The sequence below is a fragment of the Primulina huaijiensis genome, chromosome 11 (genome assembly GCF_012295235.1).
Source record: "Primulina huaijiensis isolate GDHJ02 chromosome 11, ASM1229523v2, whole genome shotgun sequence".
NCBI classification, from domain to species: Eukaryota; Viridiplantae; Streptophyta; class Magnoliopsida; order Lamiales; family Gesneriaceae; genus Primulina; species Primulina huaijiensis.
In genome coordinates this window covers 23,567,964-23,588,836 of record NC_133316.1, presented here as the reverse complement: position 1 = coordinate 23,588,836, position 20,873 = coordinate 23,567,964, and the positions used below count along the sequence as shown (strand labels likewise).

Genomic DNA, 20,873 nt, shown 5'->3' with positions numbered 1-20,873 from the left:
ATATATTATCACCTTAACAATTTTCTGGTTCGATGTCAACATTTTTTGAGGATAAATTAACATTTTTCATCAAAGTTATTAATTTGAATATGACTAAATACCAAAAAAAATCAAAGATACTGACTGAATACTTGCACCAAAATCTAGAATGAAAGAAATTAATGGGACAAAAAGTTATTTATTACAACCACCATTTGGTATATTTTAAAGTTTCAAAAATTTGTACTTATTTTAAAATTTGAAATTTTGATGTCATGTAAATCCTAAACGACCGACAAATATTTTATTTATTAGAGTTTACGTCATGAAATTTATTAAGCAAGCCCATTCATTCACCAAGTTTGTGGACCATGAAGAACTCATATGATATTTTTAGGTCCCATAATTCATCAAATTATTTGGCTGGTAGTTGGGCTTAATTAATAATATGGACAGATGATGTCCAATCACAAGTGAACTGATATTAAGAGCAATCAATTTTTTATGGGCAAATTTAATTTTTTTAGTCACGATCAGATAAATAGGCCCCAGCCATTAAATTATTCAGAAAAACTCTTTTATCGCACATCATCCAATTAATTAAAGTAATTTTGAAAGATAAGATTTGTTTGGAAATTGCATGAATGACATTGCTCCACGTATATGAGCTACTTTTTTTTTTAATAATTCTTTATTATCCTTGACTTCCGGGAGACTGTATTATTTATTAAGGGGGCCCTTGAATTTGACATTGGTTGATTGGCCTCTGTGTACGCGTGTCCATTTTTGGCTGGGAGAAATCTCATCGTCTCTCATGCGCCATTTGAGCGTTTCCCACGTTCGGTTGTTCGATATCAATTGAACCCATTTTCACATAAATCGAACCGATTTAAATTTTGTTGATTCGACATTTTTCAAAACAGTAACACAAATTTGAAAGACTAAAGCCCACGAGAATATAAAAGGCTCCACGTCCCACAGAAAATATATTATGGATATTACAAATATTTATACTTGATGTTATGTTATCTACACGTTATTTTATGTATAAAAAAATATGTCAAATTTATTCATTTATGTAAATAACAAAAAATGAAATAAAAATATCATCTCTCATGCATAAAAACCTTGGAAAATTCTTTGATTTTATACGAGTCTTTGTCCCTCTGCATGTACTATAAGGCTATGTTTGGTGTGTAAGATAGGATAACTAAAGGATTAGTAATTAGAGTGATAAAAAAAATGAGAGATATGTATTAATAGTATTGTGAGATAAATAACATGGTGTTTGGTATGATTTTAAAATGATGGATTAATTTTGTAAATTTTATTGTAATGACCAAAAATGCCCAAATGTTAATTAAATATATATTCTTAAAATAATTGGATAGATAATCAAATATTTATAAATATAATTTACATGTATTAAAATTAATTTAAAATAGCAATAATATTTTGAATGTTAATTTAAATAAAGTTTAATAATAATTACAATATTATTGTTTTTTTTAAATAATTATAAATATTCTTAAAATAATTTAATAAATAATTAAATATTTATAATTATATTTTACATTTATTAAATTAACTTAAATATATTTATTAGAAATATATTTATAAATATACATTTAATTAATAATTAAAATAGTAATAATATTTTAAATATTAATTTTATTGTTAAATAAATTTTAATGATAATTACAATATTATTGTTTTTTTTAAAATAATTGAAAATAATAAAAATATATGAAATTAATTTATAAAAATTATAATAAAAATTTAAATATTATATTAATTATTAAATTTTCACTAATTTTAATTTTCATATTATATTGAAGAACATAATTTAAAGGTATTATGGTCAATATATAATCTTATCATTATCAATATTTAAGAATTATAAACTATCACACTTTTGAGAAGGGATATTTAATCACACAAATAACATGATTATTGAGGGCTTTCAATCATAATCAAAGACTCGAAGACTAAATAAAAAATGAACCAAACACAAGATAAGAAATGATTATTTAATAATCATTCCCTTGTCATGACTACCAAACATAACTTAATCTGTCTAACACTGAGAGTAGAGAGGATATTGTCATATTGATGTAGTTGTGGCACGGACCGTGCGCACGTATCTTCAAATACACACTTAAAATGATAAAAAAAAAAAAAATATACTGTTTTAATAAATTAGATCTTTTAAGAATAGGATTATAGCTGTTTAAAACCCGGACGACAAATTAATATTGCACAAACCTTAATACATTTTCTTAGTCCAAAACATTTGTTTTACTTGAGATTTTGATTACATCTGGAGTTCCGGACAAAAAAAATCCAATTTGGTTGATTTATATCAAATTTTGGTTAGAGTTTTAGAAGTTGACTTAATATTCGAAAATGGGACTTTAAGATTTGTATGAGAATTTAACATGGTGCTGATGGAATTAATTAATATTTTATTTCTAATGGGTGAAAATTACTGTAAAAGAAAAAAGGTTAACTGAACTTGGCCTGATTTTCCCCATCGGAGACGCTTTGATTTGGCCGTCGGGAACATCGAAAGGTTCAAACTTTCTGGGAATCAAAATAATTTTGACTTTTCTTTGCGGAGATGAAAATAATTATATTCTATATTCAAATCAAATGATTAATCATTCTTGCATATTCTTCTTCGGCGCCGTCAAAACTCGACGATCATACGGAATTCCATTTTGTAGGGTCCATATTGGTTATGATGGCGGCTAACGGTGGCGGAGACGGCAGCCGTGTGGGGCCACACTTCGATCTTCCGGAAGAGATACAATCGATGCTGCCGACGGATCCGTTTGATCTGCTGGATTTGGCGCGCAAGATCACGTCGATGGCGATCGCGTCGCGGGTGACTAAGCTCGAAACTGAGGCGGATCGTCTTCAGCAGCAGCTTATCGACAAGGATCGGGCCATTTTGGTGCTTGAAGATAAGGTTTCCCAGCTCGAGACTGCATACCAGGAAATGGAATTGTGGTTAAAAATCCAGCGCGAAGAAAACGTATTCACTAGTTCAGACCGAAATTCGTTTTCAACTTTTTTTGTCGAAGTCGTTTTTCATTCTCTAATTGGATTGCCAGATGAATCTATTGAAGGAGAGAGATTCTTTGGCTTTCACTGCAAAGAAGCTGAGCCAGCACTTGGCCAAGGTAAGTAGTCTTTAGTACTTTTGTTGCTTTTTCATGTTAATTTTAGCAATGGCATCGGTTTGTTCCTTGATTTCATATGATTGATTTCAAGAATGAAATTCTTTAATTATATCTGACATATGTTCAAGATAAATAAAGTCTAAAATGCAATTCTATGGTTGGTTAGATTGGTAATTGTAACTGTGAGATTTCCAAGAGTAGAGCATAATATTTTTCTGCTCTTTCCTTCAACTCCATTATATTGTCCTGTTATCGCATATACTTCACCGAATGAATAATTTCGAAAATATACTCACCTCAATGACTGGGAAACAAATCTTCTGCGACATTCTTGATACACAGATTGTTATAGGAGTTTGCTTCCCCTAGTTTAGCAACTTATGCGAAACCGTGAAAGTTAAAATCAGTATTTCAACGTTTTCTGAGAAGTTAATATTGTGTGGACAAAATTTTTCCAGTAGTGTTCTGTAAAATCAGAATGGATTTGGAATTGGAACTGAAGTTATTTAGACGTTCTAATTCCAAGACATTTTATCCTCTTCCTGGCTTATAATGATTTTAGTATGTTCGGATTTCATGAGCAGAGTTAGTACATCTCAAGAGAATATCTGACCCCTGTCTTCTTACAGTTGCAGAATTTTAAGAGACAATTGGTGCAGTCACTAAATGATGATAGTTTTCCTGTACGTTTCTTTCACCATATTTTCCTATTCTTCCTAGCCACCAAGATTATGTCGTCTTCTTATAAGGTTCAATATTAGATTTTGGAGAAGTTAACTAACCTATAATTGTTATCTCACCAGCAAACAGAAACTGTAGATATTGGCACTTACGACCAATCTGTCCCCAAGGCCTATCCAACTAATGGTAGTTTTGATTTTTTTACCTTACATTTATGTGGTCGGACTTTGTGGTGCACGGGGCTCATGACCATTATGACCATGTTACAGTTTAGAAGTGCTACCTTCGTCTTTGTTTCATGTTTTCATGTGTACTTGTTGATTTCGGGGCTTATGGTTGCTTCTAGATGATGATTCGAATGGCTACACAAAATATCATTCTTTCGGGACATCTGATGATAGTGCAAGTATAAATGACGTTGGTATTAGAACCTTTATATTTGTTTTTTCTGATGTTACATTTCCAAATTTGCCGTCCAAGGGATGATTTTGCTAATTTTTTCTGGTTCACAGCTGTTCAGCAAGCTGGGAAATTTTTTTCCACAACTCCAAATAAAACTCCTCGATTTACTCCTACTGGAACTCCAACTGTATTTTCTAGTAATGCTTCCCCAAAAAGATACTCAGCTGCAAGCTCGCCTCAGAGAACCTCTGGCACAACTTCTCCTATAACTCAGGGATCAACTTCTCTTTCTTCGTGGTACCCATCAAGCCATCAGTCATCAGGCACAAACTCTCCCACTTTAGGACACCCACTACCAGGTCTACTAACTATGCCCACAATATTAAATTTATTTGATTTTATTTGACATTAATCGATCATTCGCGTTGTGGTCGCTATCATATGGAAGTTTTAGTTGTTATGCTTATTGATTCAAGTGAGTCCATATGCTCTTTCTCTATCTTATCTGTTTTTAAAACTTCGTAGCTCGCCCTCCTCGAATTAACGGAAAGGAGCTATTTCGTCAAGCCAGGTGAGTTCAGTCTCAGTGATAGTACCATGACTGAATAAGCAAGCTTTCAAGGTGACTTTACCATATGGTTTCTGGCATTATATCGTAAAATGCAGGAATCGCTTATCGTTGGAGCAATTTAGTGCATTCCTAGCCAATGTAAAGGAATTAAATGCACAAAAGCAATCTCGCGAGGTGACACACGAAGTCGATAAAAACCATTGTGTATCTAATCTTAGGGCCAATAAATATATTGTTCTCACCACATGGGTTTACTTTCAGGTGACCTTGAGGAAAGCAGAAGAGATTTTTGGAATGGATAATAAAGATCTTTATGCATTATTTCAAGGGCTACTTGGCCACAGCATCCACCAGAGTAACTAGTGGAGCCATTTTCGTGCTTCAGTTGTATTGTTTGGTGCAACCTTAAAATTATTAAAAGAAAGTTAAGTATATAATCTATTTTTATTACTTTTTATGATTCGTTTTTTTCCACATTTTCACTTTTCATGTAATAAAGTTCAAGAAATCCCACTTTTAACAATGTTGTAACAAAAATGTAATATCAGCACAAGCAAGGTACTACGGATACACAATTCCCTGATGATTACACATGGTTTATGGCCTTAATCACTTAGGACGGGAATAATATTTTTAATTAATAAGTTGTAATTTCTTTTAATTTTTCATAACCAATACATGTTTTTCACATTTAAATGTGATTAATTATTTTAACTTTTTGTAATCAATAGAAACATTCTTCTTATTTTACAAACAGACATACAGTCATATTCTATGAATTACCCAAAAAAAAGTTGGAATTTAGTCCTTTCCGCAGCCATGTGAAGAGAAAAAGAAGGTTTAGATCGTGTTTTGACAGATGAGATTGGATTGGCATCCCAATCGGACGGCAAAGAATTACATGTGCAGATGAAAAGATTAACAAATCCACGACCACCATATCTCTGCTGGCCCAACTATACCGAGGTAAATCGTACTATTCGAGAATAGTTTCAGGAATAGTTGTTTTTAGGAGCGAAAAAGAGGAAAAAGCGTTAAAATTCTATAATAATATTATGCCTTGAAAATCTAATATCGGCTAAACATGAATCTCAAGGCAACATGCACGAACATGAAATTGCTCCCACATGAAACCAATTGAAAAAAGAAAATTTGACAGTCAATTCAAGATATGATTCTGTCCGGCTTAGCTTTCAAGATTTTGTATTGCTCATGATATATATTTCATCCAGGCCTCTACGAGGTGAGATATAAATAAACATGGAATACAAAATAAGCATACAAATTTGACAATGGTACAAAAGATTGTTATCATGAGTAAAAGTTGCATTTTTTTTAATCATATTTATTTACCTCTCCACGGGATGTTGGTTTTCTATGTCGTCTAACTTCGGTCTTAGTCATGTATATATGTATATTTCAATTTTAGTGATTTTTCATTAATAATGATGATATAACACTACATGTTGGCGCTACATCAGTACCACGTCGAAAAAATTATTAAAGTTTCAAAAAAAAAAAGATAGCATACTAATGACTGAAATTTGACAACACATGTTACTGAATTCACAACAAATTAAATATATAGAACAAAAAATATAGTTTTCCTAAATTTTAATATAAACTCTATTTTATATGTAAAATTTTTTACATCCCACGTCCCAAATAATTTCTCGCCCAAATTATAAATTTCTTTACACGCATTGGATCACTTCTGACCCATTAAAACACATCGGATCGTTTCTCACAATTCCAATTATTAATTTCATCGTAAAATAACGTTTTTACAAACGTCTTTAATTCAACAACACGATTAATTTAAAGTAGGAAATACCATATTCTTTGATGTGATTATGGGACGAGCTAGGGCATCCGTACATCAATCACAATATTTAGGCATGCTTTATTGGGGAAACTAGGCGTACAAAGAGATTATGCCTTGTGCGTGAAGCTGTAATATTAAGATTATTTTATGCTACATCAATCACAATATGATCGTATGTTAGTTTTTGTATCATCAAAATATATATCAGTTTTCAAAAAAATTGAGAGCCACACGATTTAATAGTATTGAAATTAATAAGAGGAAAAACAATCTCGATGCAGCATAAACTAAGCTAAAACACTGGATTGTATTCCCTGTGATTTAGATCACCACAAAATATGCCACCTCGATTTTTTTTTTCACTTTATTTGTTTTTTAATTTGCATTAACTCTAATTATAACATGACAAGATTAACATAAAATTAGGTATATTTAGGGTCGAATTATTTCATTAAATTATTAAAGAGCCAATTAGTTTTCTTTTTAGATCCTATTTTATTTTTTGAAAAATTATAAAATGAATTACATACGTGCAAAATGAGTGGACATGCATGGAGTTGCACCTCCATATCTAGTCTAAAAACGTTGTCATTCATAAATACGGTAATAATTTGTACTTGTCGTAAGCGTATAGTTTTTCTATGTACATTTTTTTGTATGTAAAATATTTAGATATTACATAAAAATCAATCAATATTTTTCCGAATTGCTCTTGGTTTTTTACTACAAGATGAATCATAGTGTATTTCATTTTCAAACAGAATGAATATTATATATTAAATTTTTTAGTCAGTAAATTGTACTCAACTGAAATTTAAAGCAGGCCACTTTAAAGACTTAGAGAAAAGTGAGCACATGATCAGGTCCTCTATAGTAGTCTATTCGCGTCAAAGGGCACTCTTCTTTTTTTTTTTTTTTCTTTCTTTTTTTTCTTTTTTTTTTTCAAATACTTTAATATATATATCGAATGGAGTGATTACTAAAATCTGCAAACTAATATGCAACTTTTTAAAATTCAGTTTTGTTTGTTTCTTTTATTTTTTTCCCAGATTTTGCGTTAGCATCAAATCTTGAAGCTGATATCATGATGATTTTAATTTTTCAAAAATGATTATGGTATCTTGATAAATAAATGAAAATATCTCTCGACATTCCTACCTCCGATAATTTTGAAAAGAGAAAAATCATTAAATAGTGTTGATATTTTTTTTTTTATCATTGTTAAAAACTTAATATAACTATTCACCAAGAAACATTCCCAGCTTTTCAGTTTTATTTTCAGACACTGGCCACTTTTGATTTCCTCGTTTCTATTTCGATCTATAGATTTAATCATTTATCTGAAATCACGAGCTTTTGCAAAACAATCCCGAACAATAGCAAATTATTATTTTTACCTCCAAACCTCAATTTTTGAGGTTCGACTTCTCATGAATGTCGGGGACTGAAGATATGATGTGGTTAACTTAAGTATGAAGGAAAAATGACAGATAATTCCTTGAAATTTTTAACATGTGAAACTACACTGCTCGTTAGACAAATGACTTATTCCTATCAATTTCATGTTTACTATGCTCCATGCTAACTCGCAAAGCTCATACATACATACCTAATTTATTCTTTAAAATCAATGATGTAAAACCCATAATTGTATATGACCGTGATCATATTTTAGTGATTTAAATTGTACTAGGATTGTACCATCTTGGATGCTCATCCCATTAATTCAGATGAAATATTTTCTTATCAATGTTGGAGATATACAGAATATTTGAGATATACAGAAATATAACTAGGTAAAGATTTAAGCGAAAAGATAATTCAATCTTGGATCTCAAAATCTTGAAGAATATACCATAGGATTTTCAAAAAAAAAATATTGGAAGATTTATTAGGGATTTTCGAAAATAGTAGATATAGGGAAGAGTCTACACGATAAAAAATACAGGCTTGGGAAAAATTTAAAAGTTTAACTACCAGGATTTTAAGTAAAAATCAAAATCTTATTTTTGGAATAATACCACTAAATTTCGGATTTAGGTAGGGGAATTTTTGGGATTTAAGAAAAATAATTTTACTATATTGAGAAATAAAAAGACTACCGAATATTGGAAATTAGATACAAAAGTCGAAATTTTTCAGGCTGGACAAGGCATATTTCGAAATTATCCAAGGGAGGGATATCTAGATTTCGAAATATTATCCAAGATCAGGGATAAAAGATTGATAAAAATCTTAGATTCAGATTTGATTCAGAATTCAAATGCGAGGATAATACACGATCATGATAGCAGCCAACCCCTATAAATAGGAGGGCCCTATAACTCGAAAATCACACCATTTTTTACTCCAAATTTTCGAGTTCCTCTCCTAGTTTTCTTAGGATTTTCGAGAGCTTGCTCTCTCAGTGTGCGAAGAAGCGAACTAGCGAAGCGCTGCTGCAGTCCAAACCCGAAGCTAGGGTTCGAAATTCCTGTGCAAGGAACCCCCTCTATTCACGTTTTTTTCTACAAGATCTAAGGTAAGTGAGCTTGTTTTAAATTGTTAAATTTTCGGTGCATGTGTCTTTCGGTTTGTTAAAAATCGGTCGAGTACAATTCTTCTTCTACACCCTTCTGGTTACGATTTTTGTCATGTGGTTTTGGACACTGTGAGGATTCGACTGTATATGGGAGAGAATCCCAACCATGACATGACCCTCATGCGGTGGGGATATAACCGATTCGGCCTCGCCCCCTTAGAGGAGTAAAAATTAGGGACTGATATCAGTAAACCATAGAAAGTTGAGAAATTGCAGTGTTTGGTAAATGTTATGCATGTGATATGAATGATGTTACACAAGTCTTGTATTTCGAAATTTGCATGTTGATATTTGTGCTCGAACGCCCTCACTTGCTGAGTATTTCCCAAAATACTCACCCCTTACTCCCCTTCCCAGATAAATCCGAAGAGCAGGTTGAGGAAGAAGAATCAGAAAAATTCTGGGGCTGGTGATTTATTTCGAAGAATTGTAGTAATTGGATTTCGAATTTTCGTAATTTTTATTTATAAGACGTTTCCGCATTTGTTTATTATTTCGGTTGTAAAGACATTGTTATTTTTGAGAATTTATGAAATAAAATGGTTTCGGTTTATACTGTGCTACGAGGCTGGTTGTTCTCAATTGTGTGATGTTAAACGACGCCGATGTCGACTAACCCCGGTCTCTGGGTGTGACAAATGATTTATTTCAAATAAAAGTTGTGATTAATAATCATATTTTACTAAGAGTAGGTCTTTATAAATTTAATTTTTAAAATAATAAATAATAATTATATCCAATAATTTTGGTGAATTAAAATAACTTACATGTAAATAAATAATAATTTATATTCTTCAATAAAAATCACAATCCCAATTTTACAAATACAAACTAAAAATAAAATTATTTATTATAGACAGAAGAAAATGTTGTAACTTTTCACGTAATCATAATTTCAATCATAAAATTAATCAATCAAAATAAACATATTATCTATCATTATTTCTCATTCTAAAATTAGATTAATAGCCTCAATATGATTTATCCACGTATATATATAATTACATCCAACTAAGTAAATGCAAACACGACATGAAATAATGGACCAAATCAATTTGTTTGCTTTTTTTTTTTTNGACCAATCCCATATCCAAAAAAATTATATTTGTAGATGGTGAAATTGCATTTTATATAATTAATATACTTTTATCCAGAAACTACAAGAAGGGCAGACACCCCGAAATAAAATAATTTTTAATCTAAAATATCAATTTTGATGCGGTAAAATCCATCTCTCACTCACAAAAATCTTATGACTTCATGCTATATATAGTTGACAGCATCAAAGCCTTTCTTGGAAAACCACTCAACTTTTCTTCAATGGCTGCTTCCTTTCCTGATCCACACTATTCTGATCATACTAATTTCTCCACTGAATTTTTCAGCTTCCCGTTCCCGATTCCGGCTTCTTGGACTGACAACTTGATCGGTGAAGAATCCTCAAATATGTCGAGTAATAATGCAGGAATCAATTATAAACTTCCATCAATGAACTCATCATGTGACATGAATTCTCCAGTATCGGTGGCATCATTTCCCGAGACATATGGGGTTTCAGACTGCATGGCCGCGCCTGAATCATCAGAATTTGGGATGGATTTTCGTGGTATAGCTGCGTGTAATTACAAGCACCAGATATTTGAGCCAGGAGAAGAGTTCATGCTCTGGCCCCCTTATCACATGGCTGCTTCTCGGGTATATTTCTATACTTGTTATTTTTCTTACGGTACATACACTAGTCATTCACAATTAATTTCACACATTTTCATGCCTCCAAGAAAATCTTGTTCAACAATACGATCTTGGTTCTTGTTTTTTTTTTTTTTTTTTTTTTTTTTTTTTTTTTTTTTTNATATTGTTATTTGAGCAACAGATAAAATTGATTTGCTACGTCATAAATGTTCGTCGCTAAAACTAAAAATAATCGTCCACCAGTGTCACACGTGCGCATAAACTCTTGTGTGTCCTTCATGGCAAGCATATGTTGAAGGCATGTCTTAATCTGTTGAAACTGTTTGTTCCAATACCTCGAGCTTATTATAGGTGGCACAAGTAGCTTTCACTTTTACATATTTGTATACTTTTATTGTATGTAGGTAAAGCCAATATAAAGCATGCATGTCATGGAAGATCAGCTGTAATCAATATACATAAATACATTAATTAAATACCATATGTACTACATTCAAAATTCAAAAGAATTACTCGTTGATATTGCTAGGGAATACAAACCAAACGAGAAGCAAGAGTTGAAGAAAGCTCAGTCAAGGTTGGAAGATATTCGGTTGAAGAAAGGAAAAGTCGAATTTGTAGATACTTACAGAAAAGGAACCAGAGAAATTTTAAAAAGAGAATCAAGGTACTTAATTTTATCATCTTATTAAGTCAATAGCTAAACAATGCTATAAATATTACCCGGCCCTTATACAAATGTATATATGTTTATGCAGTATGCATGTCGCAAAACCCTAGCAGATAAGCGTGTCAGGGTCCGTGGAAGATTCGCCAAGAACAATGAACCCCGTGACAATGAAAATAATGCATTAATAAAGAATACAAGTGTTCGGTATTGTTATGATTCGCTTGATGAACAATCTATCCAGCTGGTAGGGTTTTTGAAATTGTGGCGATATATACTTATCAATTGTTCATGAGTCTTTAAATGTTATTAATGAATTAAAATATCATAATGTGTGTATTAATTCTCAGATGAAATATGAGGAGGACGATTGGTTGGAAGATGCTGTGGCGAGTCTTGCATATTTGCCTTACATATCTGGCTGAGGCTTTCGATCATATCCTACCTAATTTCCATTTTTATGTTGTTCATTTCATCAACTAAATGAATTGGATGTCTTTCGTGTCGATTACTGTATATATTTTAACGAATTTTTAGGTCATTGGTCATGTAAGAACTTAACATAGCAGATGTAAGTACTCTCAAAAGCTGCGTCTTGTTTTGTTGTACAAAAGTCATTTTCTAATGTATCGAGCATCGAACTAGCTAGTGATAATGACTGATTTTGGCAGTTATTTTCTTAATTCCTTTTTGGTGCATATTTATGGACGAATTCTTGGATATATATTCAAGCTATAATTCAAAGTGGGCTAATTAAGCAAGCCCTTGAAACATGACCTAATCCTAGCCATTTGGATCATTTTGCATTTATAGTACATACGTACGACGTACCCTAGAATTCGAACGAAAATATAAGAAACAGCAAATACAATTTCCTAACATAAACCATACAGCTGAATGAATTCGTCCGATGATGGGACACTGAAACTACTTTTGAAAGTGGACTTGATATTTTCATTTCATTCTATTAATGGAAAAATATTAGTTATATCTAATCAAGCTGTAACCTTTAAAAAATGACTTTAATAAGGTAGCGGTAACGAGTGTCCATGTCAAATTTAAAGTTCCGTTCATAAACTGTTCTCACTTTCAAAGTGGTGGCAAGCATAACACCTAACTTTTATAAGTAATCAAAACAAAGAGTATCATTGTGTGTGTGTGTGTGTGTGTGTGTGTGTGTGTGTGTGATCACTCGATGATAGAATTCTTGTATCCAGAATCAACATACACAGGGCACGACTATTACATATCCCAGACCCAAAATAATCTATCGAAGGAGACTAGTTTTGTGGACGATTTTATAATGGCCGGCCGCTCACTAGCCACTAGTGGATTTGAAAAATTCACCTGAAAATATGTCAGCTTCTCTTTTCAATCCTCTTAATTTGACCATGGCTCACTAACAAGTAGAAATGTGAATGGGTTGTCACAAGCAAGCATTCTCTCAAGCGTAAGAAAACACCAATTAAACTGAAGTGACTGCAACATCTATCTTTATCATTCGGTAAAGTAAATCCACCGCTTTATAAATCATTCATGTACATGGAAACACAAGCAGTGTTGTGCACCATATATTCCATATCCAAGTTTAACGTTATCTCCCCCATAGACTTGAGATTTCATTACATTTCAACTAGCAATTTCCTTTTTTCATGGGTAGATTTAATTTGTTCCATAATTTCAGTTGGAAAAGATTGCTCCTGGTAAATGGAGGACGAGTGAAGTCATTTTCAGTGCAACAGCACAGTCATTACAGATATCAATGAGGAGAAGCACCCACAAATGGGATTCCCATAATTGTCCTTTGAAACGAGGGAGGGTCAAGTTGCCACTCGGAACAAATTCTTGTGGATATATATAGGATGCCATATTCACGAGGAGTTTCAACGTGTTTAATTTACAGACAATATGATAGAATTTTCTCGTAACTTAGGGTAATTGTTTCCACAAATGAAAAGACGGATGTAAAATAAATGTTAGGAGGAAAAAAATAGATGTTAGGAGAACTATCATAATCTCCCAATTATAGCTAGCTTCACAAGAAATTGAGGGGAACTGATAAGTTCCGAAGATTTCCAAACTGATAAATTAATCATCCGAGTTAAACCTTTTCTCTCAAACTTACAGCATAATATTGACACAATATATGGGAGGGCTGGGTTGGGAAATGACTATTACATCTTTGTCCCAAGTATCGGCCTTTAAATGAATAGGAGAGGCACAAATCCAATTTGAAAATATGCTGTAATGAATAAGTTTGCGAGACTGTAAGATGCTAGTTGTTTGTGTTTAAGCCGTTCTCTTTACCTCATGGCTTAACACGAACAAATAGTAGAAAGTCTCGTCTCCGAGCTCTACATGGCCTTTAAGACTCGAAAATTTTTCAACTTCAGCATATGCCAAAACAAGTTAGATTAAGGTAATATTTGCAAATGTTCAAAAAAATTTATTATGAACTTTTTTTTTTTTACAAAATTGTGTATTTAAGCGTGCAATCGTTCACTACCTAAGACAAAGGGAAAATAGTTTTCTTTGTCAATTAAATTCTTCAATTTTGTGGTTTGTGGTCTACTAAACTTTTAGATTTTGGTTTTGATATACTAAAAATTTTAATTTTCAGTTATTCTGGTCAAAAAACTGATATATCATTGGAAAATATTGATGTTATGTTACACTAGAAAATTAAAAGTTATTGTAGCAAAACTAACATTGAAATAAATTCACCAAAACTCAACATTGAACGAGTTAATAGAAAAAAAAAATCACTTTCCTTTCGAACTGATATAACAGTAATCCGTCAAAGATCTTTTGACCTAGAAGCATGGTGAGAGACCAAGATCCATGAGATCTTGGATTCAAATCTCACTTAGGTAGATAGTTAGGTAGTTTAGATAGATAAAAATCTCCAAACGTTTTCTATAAAAAAAAATATATAAAAAACAATAATCCAGAAAGTATTTTTTTTCCCTGTGATTAATGAGCTGACTCGCAGCCATTATAATCCAAAAGATGGGGAAACAATTAATGCCACAAGTATGAGAGTCTGGCCCATGCTTCAGAAAGCGAAGGAAGTAATAACTGTTCATTATTCAATTCGACTACCTAGTTGGTAACCGAGAGGGCAATAATATATAATACAGCTAATATGAAGCACAAATAATGAGATTCTTTAACAAATTTCTTGATTTCTTTCGTCTGGGAAAAATATTTGTGCATGCTACTGTTTGCGTTGGTCGATGGTCAAATCATTGTTTAGAAGTGCCAACAAATTATCTATATACCATCAAAGGCAGAGCACTCATACTGTAAAGCCATTTAATCAGAAGCAACTACGTACTTTTCAGAAAAGGAAAAAATTACCTCAAAGTCCGGTACCTTTCTCTTGGCCAAAGATCACAGAAAATAATCCTCGACGTCTCTACTGTGATTTATATTATCCTTCTATTACAGCTTCCCGACCCCTACTTGGCTCATGTATACCCCTAATCAAGATTATGATATTATATTTACAAAAAATGTTGTTTCACAACTTAAACATATATAGATTTGCATCACAACATACTAACAATTAACCCTTTTTGCAAATTGCAATAGTGCTTATGTACCATGGAGTTTAGGAAGATTCCAAGCACCCTGAAATGAAACAAATAGGAAAAGTTTTTCAGCAATAGGGAATCATCTGCAAATAATCATGCATATACTCCTTCTACAGTTAAAATTTACAAATTAATCCACCACTACACATGCAATGTAGGCCAAAAATTTATACAATTAAATTTCCTCCTCCCTCAGACAAAATATTTTTCCAGCCAAATCCCACTACGTATGTGCAACTGTGCGAGTTTCTTGAAGGGAAGATTCCTTGGTTCCACACCATGGTTCTACACAAAGTCACAAAACCTTTATTGATTTTCTTCTTTGTTGAATCTTAGACTAGTAATTTAATCCTCAGTTGACTATGAACTTGTATGCAATAAAAATATAATACATCAATATGATAGTGACCTCTAAATTTGACTCCACTATGGTTTAGTGTAGATTGGTCCCCTCAAATGTGAAATATCAAACTGTTCTAAGATGCAAAATTTCAAACTCACATGCCAGGTTTTTATGCCTTAATTGCCTGGTTCCATCATAAGACGCCTCGTCCGATTGCAATCCCGAACAGTAGAGACGAGTGTCGGTTGTGAGCAATCTATGATCACTAGGCTCCAATCTTATTACTAAGCATGAGCAGTAACAATCAATCACAGTAACAATCAATTGTGATTTTTCCTGTTACTGTTAATACACAAGAGTTGGTTTAAGTTTAAACTAAAACTGAATTGACCAAACAAATTTGCGGAAGAATAATTTAATTATTGCATGAAAATAGACTATTATATCACAATGTTTTCTTAACAGGACAGAATAAGTAATCCTAAAATGGTAACATCAACGCGTGTCTTTTCCATCTCCCAGAAACAATAAAAGAAACCATTCTTAAAACATATATTGCATGTATAGTTTGGGCAAACGGCTTGTATTACGAATTTATGATGATGAGTGAGAAATCATTGCAAGAAAAGGCACAAGGTGTATGAGTTTGATATTGGGCCTTTTGCACCGACAGGAATTTCATTCAAGAGTGATGAAATCTCGGGCCCAAGATAAGCCCACCAATTCTTAATACAAATAATGATTTGTATGATAATGATATAATATATTATGCCTAACATACCATCTCTGCATTCTTGTTTCATTCAACCTTCAGCTCAATTTTTGCTGTCAAAGTATATGACAATATAAATTTACTGAATATCTGACAATTTTTACATTTCAGAATTCAAATCTCAGGCTCAACACATTGGAATGTGATTATTACCCGATTGGGTTTGGGGACCCGATATATGTTATATTAAACAATGTATTTTTTTTAGGTTTCAGATTTTTGTTTAGTTACTAAAAAAGGAAATACAAATATCGCCTTTAACATTTTTGTATTTGAAAAGGGATATAAACATAAGGAAATTTTGGGTACCTCTAGACTCGGTACTCAAAAAAATTAATATTTTACAGAATTTTTTTTTTAAAAAAAAATTCAACTTTCATCCATTCAATTAATTTATTGATTTGCTCAATCAATCAGCTTCACCCTTCTAGTTGCAAATCCTAACGTATATCTGTGTCCATAGATTTCGAATCGGAAGTGATCAAATGAAGAATGGTTGAATAGTCGTCATCGAGGTCTTTATCTTTGAAAAATAGACGAGTGTGAGAAATTTTCTAACGCATTAACTAAACATGAGAGGAAAATGGTTTCATAGCATTTCAATTATTTTGACCTTAGACTACGGATTTCGTGTTTCATTCCATAAATAAATGCTTTGGAAAAATATTAATTGCTTTTGTCCCACTGCGTGATAAAAAGTCTTGCACGATATTTGTTCAATAATTTCTTTTTCCAATACCACTTTCCCACCCGTTTGCTTACACGTAAACGCCAACATGTTATTTGGCTCCAAATACACATTTAATTGAAATTATAGGGTTGATAAAATATTTTAAAAACTTTAACACTTCAGATATATCGAAAAACTTTATAGTTGTTTTTATGGTAGATTTGAATATATGTACGTAGTTCATGGAATTAATAAAAGGTGACTTTAAGAGGAATGCTTGGTTTTGAGTTTTTAATTACTTCCAACTGAACTAAAGTTAAATATAGAAGAAAAAAAATCGAGAAGATGGGCCATATAAACTAATAAGCATGAAAAGGAAAGTTGTTTTCTATTATTATTTTTTACGAGGAAAAGTTGTTTATTTTGTATATTGATGTTGCTAGTGAAGTAGACCTATAGAGTTTAATATCAATTTCAATCACCATAGATGTTAAGATAAAAGGTTTGACCTTAATCCACCTAAAAGCTAATTTAAGACGAGAAGGTTGTACAAGTTCATATATACAACTCTTAAGAACTTAATTTAGCAAACATGAGCTAACCAACTATTTTATTGTTCAATTTCATATATATAATCTTAAAAAATTAATATAATCGATATGAGACATCGAACAATAAAGCTAGGCAATGACCATCACCACATTAAAAGCTAAGCAGATTTTGACTAGTGGCCAAATAATCTTTGCCGAGAGAAGGTAGACTTCAAATTTGATGTTCTTAATTAATGTTATAATAAAATATTTAAGCTAAGCACACGCAAGCACAATCAGTTCAATTTACGTGACAAAAATTCGAGTTAATCCTTCATTTCTTGACACATAATAAAGATTATATTTTTTTTTGTTACTTATTTTGTTATTTAAAGCTATCATTTTGGGGAAAGAGACAACTGTTTTTATAATTGATCTGCTCGCGAGTTCGAAGATTTTGGGATAGCAGATCAAGTCCGTATATATTTTCAATAAATCTAAGCATGAAAAGGAAAGTTGCTTTCTATTGCTTTTTTTTACGAGGGAAAGTTGCTTATTTTGTTTATTGATGTTGCGACTGAAGTAGACCAGAGAGTTTAATATCAATTTCCACGTTTTCATTTCTACACTAACTAAAGCATTTTGGGAAAAATTATATTTTTTTGTTACTTATTTTTTAAAAAAAACTATTATTTTGGGAAAAAAGACATTTTTTTATCATGGATCTGCTCGCGAATTCGAAGATTTGGAATAGCAGATCAAGTCCGTTTATATTTTCAATGAAATCCTCTGAGCTTGGATATTATTGAGGAAGCGATTACCTAGGAAGAAACGAAGACCATTTCATGCCAAAAAAAAAAGACTTCAATTAGGCGGGCCCGGAAAGTTTGCTACAAGTCAGCACTCGTGACCCGACCAAATTAAATGGTAGGGAACACCTATTCAAAGCTTCCCATAAACATTTTGTATACATATCAAGAAGATTTGATGTTCTTCTTGTTTCAAAGGCGTGATTAACCGCTCTACAAATAAGAGATTCGCCGGAACCCCGTTTTACAGCGAAAATTCAATCTGATCATAAAAGGTAGAACAAGTGAAGTACTGGCCAAGTATATGACAGCAAATCTTGAAAAATATTGATTATTATCACATATATGTATAATTAGTTATGGCAGTGGAAAACATTGGCAGCTTAGCTAATTGCAAAGAAGAAGATGATGTTCTGCTTCCGGGATTCAGATTTCATCCAACAGATGAAGAGCTTGTGGGATTTTATCTTCATAGGAAAGTCCAAAACAGATCATTAAGTATCGAACTCATCAAACAGGTTGATATCTACAAGTACGATCCATGGGATCTTCCTCGTAAGTATATATTGATCGTGTCATGTATATATTCGTAACCATTGTAGTTGTCAGGTTCGTGAGTGTGTGTTGCAAAAACCACATATTCTCAATTATGTGCTTCTATTTTATTAGGGGAAGCTTTGAATAGGTTTTTAGCGATATATTTGATTTGGCATTACTCCTATTTTACTTGGAAAAATAATAATAACTTCATCAGTGGAGTTACAGAGGGATGATGAATGAAACATGTGGAGGGAATTAATACATGAGTTCAAAATTGTGTAGTCATTCTCTTTGGTTTCAAAATTTTGATTAATATTCAGGTTTTTTTGGCCTAATATGAAGCATTGTTTGATATTCAGAATTCAACATTAATGTCGGGGACAAGGAGTGGTACTTCTTCTGCAGAAGAGGGAGAAAATACAGGAATAGCATTAGACCCAATAGAGTAACAGGTTCAGGGTTCTGGAAAGCAACAGGAATCGATAAGCCAATATACTCTTCCGGCCGTGATTGCATAATTGGGCTGAAGAAATCCCTCGTGTACTACCTTGGAAGCGCCGGTAAAGGCACCAATACTAACTGGATGATGCACGAGTTCCGCCTCCCGTCCGGCCCTGACCTCAAAATCCATAGCTCAAATAGCCTAGATTCTAAAACCAATATTGCTGATCAAGAAGCTGTAAGAAACTCGAACTTCAATTTGCTCTCTTTTACTAATGCATTAGTCGACCCAGTACAACGAGATGGAATTTGATTGAATTTGCAGGAGGTTTGGACCCTGTGTCGAATTATAAAACGAAACAATTCATACAGGAAGCTCAATATACCAGATTGGAGAAAAGTGACATCTGCACACAGACCAAGTATGGATCCATCAATGGATGCGAGCTCCAAAACATGCAGCATGGAGTCTTCTACTAAAAACAACAGCTACATTAACTTCAGTTTCACTACTTCAGTTCTCAGGAATGAAATGGAGAAGAGACCGTATTCGCATGAAGATCAACAGTTTCCTTCCCAGTTCAGCTCAACATCGATAAAATCTCAGGCCCCCGCGGATTCCATTACCAACTCTTCAAGCTCTATGTGTAGTGACATTAATGAGTTGATAAACGATACCGGTGACTGGCAGGATCTTCAGTCCTTCGTAGATTATTCTTCTTTTGCTCCACTTATGAATCCCTTTTATTTGTAAGCTTCATTTTACGTTGTATACACAACATTTTCAAGAACAGACATATACGATATATCTATACTGTATATAAAGTATGAAATTTGTAGTGGCCCAACTTCGAGACACCAATTAAATTAGAAAAATGATTTTTTCCGAATTTTGAGTTTGGTCCCATGAGTTTCAAATTTTGGCCTTCGTTAGTTAAATTTTAATTTTTGTCTATCTTGACATCTGACAAGTCAATAATTATCGATAAATCAATAATTATCGATATCGCATCAGGATTTTCCGGTATCACATTAGCGTTTTTCAGTAGCGCTCCAGTGAAATTGTATCGAAACAAAAAAAAAACAAAATTAATGTAGTAAAATCAAAATTTGATAATTTAGTGAACCAAAACTCTAAATAGACAAAATTAGTGGGCCAACAAAATTATTTTATGAATTAAAATTTATAAAAATATCTCTACCAATGTAGAAAAATTAATATATTTCACTTCATAAAAAGTCAAAAATTAAATCTATAACTTACAAATAATTATTTTATCTAATCCATTTTCAAAACTCACCAAAAATTGCAATTATTGAATATTTATTATATAGATTATATTTTTTTTAATCATGATTTTCAAATCGACAATTCCGGTCCTAGCTAGTAATAGAAACGAACAGGTTTGAAGGAAATTTTATTTCTTCAAATTTTAATGGATAAAAACGTACAACTCCTACTCACTCGTAAATCAGACTAATTAAATTAATTATTCAAAAACTATATTCTAAAACATTATAAAAAATAAATTTATAATTAAATATAATTTATAACAGTGTGTCGCGTGGTCTGTACAAAAAATTGATGA

The 20,873-nt window shown here is 32.2% G+C and overlaps 3 protein-coding genes across 4 annotated transcripts; all 3 read left to right on the top strand.

The window, feature by feature from the left end:
• The first annotated feature begins 2,239 nt into the window (after positions 1-2,239).
• LOC140988628 (uncharacterized protein At4g15545-like) lies at positions 2,240-5,316 on the top strand. Of its 2 annotated transcripts, XM_073457656.1 has the most exons (10): positions 2,240-2,551; positions 2,706-3,016; positions 3,096-3,164; positions 3,794-3,847; positions 3,968-4,031; positions 4,192-4,266; positions 4,358-4,606; positions 4,773-4,818; positions 4,914-4,992; positions 5,080-5,316. In XM_073457656.1, exons 2-10 carry the CDS (start codon positions 2,720-2,722, stop codon positions 5,179-5,181), a joined length of 1,035 nt encoding a protein of 344 aa, XP_073313757.1. In that variant the 5' UTR covers positions 2,240-2,551; positions 2,706-2,719; the 3' UTR covers positions 5,182-5,316. The 2 variants fall into 2 exon arrangements, with proteins under 2 accessions (XP_073313757.1, XP_073313756.1); XM_073457655.1 differs by having other exon boundaries at positions 2,240-3,016.
• Positions 5,317-10,540: 5,224 nt separating this feature from the next.
• On the top strand, positions 10,541-12,257 carry LOC140987086 (uncharacterized). The gene is made up of 4 exons (XM_073455474.1): positions 10,541-10,919; positions 11,446-11,583; positions 11,675-11,830; positions 11,934-12,257. The coding sequence occupies exons 1-4, from the start codon at positions 10,545-10,547 to the stop codon at positions 12,006-12,008; spliced, it is 744 nt and encodes a 247-aa protein (XP_073311575.1). The 5' UTR covers positions 10,541-10,544; the 3' UTR covers positions 12,009-12,257.
• A 6,286-nt stretch (positions 12,258-18,543) lies between these two features.
• Positions 18,544-20,173, top strand: LOC140988288 (transcription factor JUNGBRUNNEN 1-like). The gene is made up of 4 exons (XM_073457317.1): positions 18,544-18,578; positions 18,661-18,858; positions 19,203-19,522; positions 19,610-20,173. Exons 2-4 carry the CDS (start codon positions 18,663-18,665, stop codon positions 20,036-20,038), a joined length of 945 nt encoding a protein of 314 aa, XP_073313418.1. The 5' UTR covers positions 18,544-18,578; positions 18,661-18,662; the 3' UTR covers positions 20,039-20,173.
• Positions 20,174-20,873: the final 700 nt, after the last annotated feature.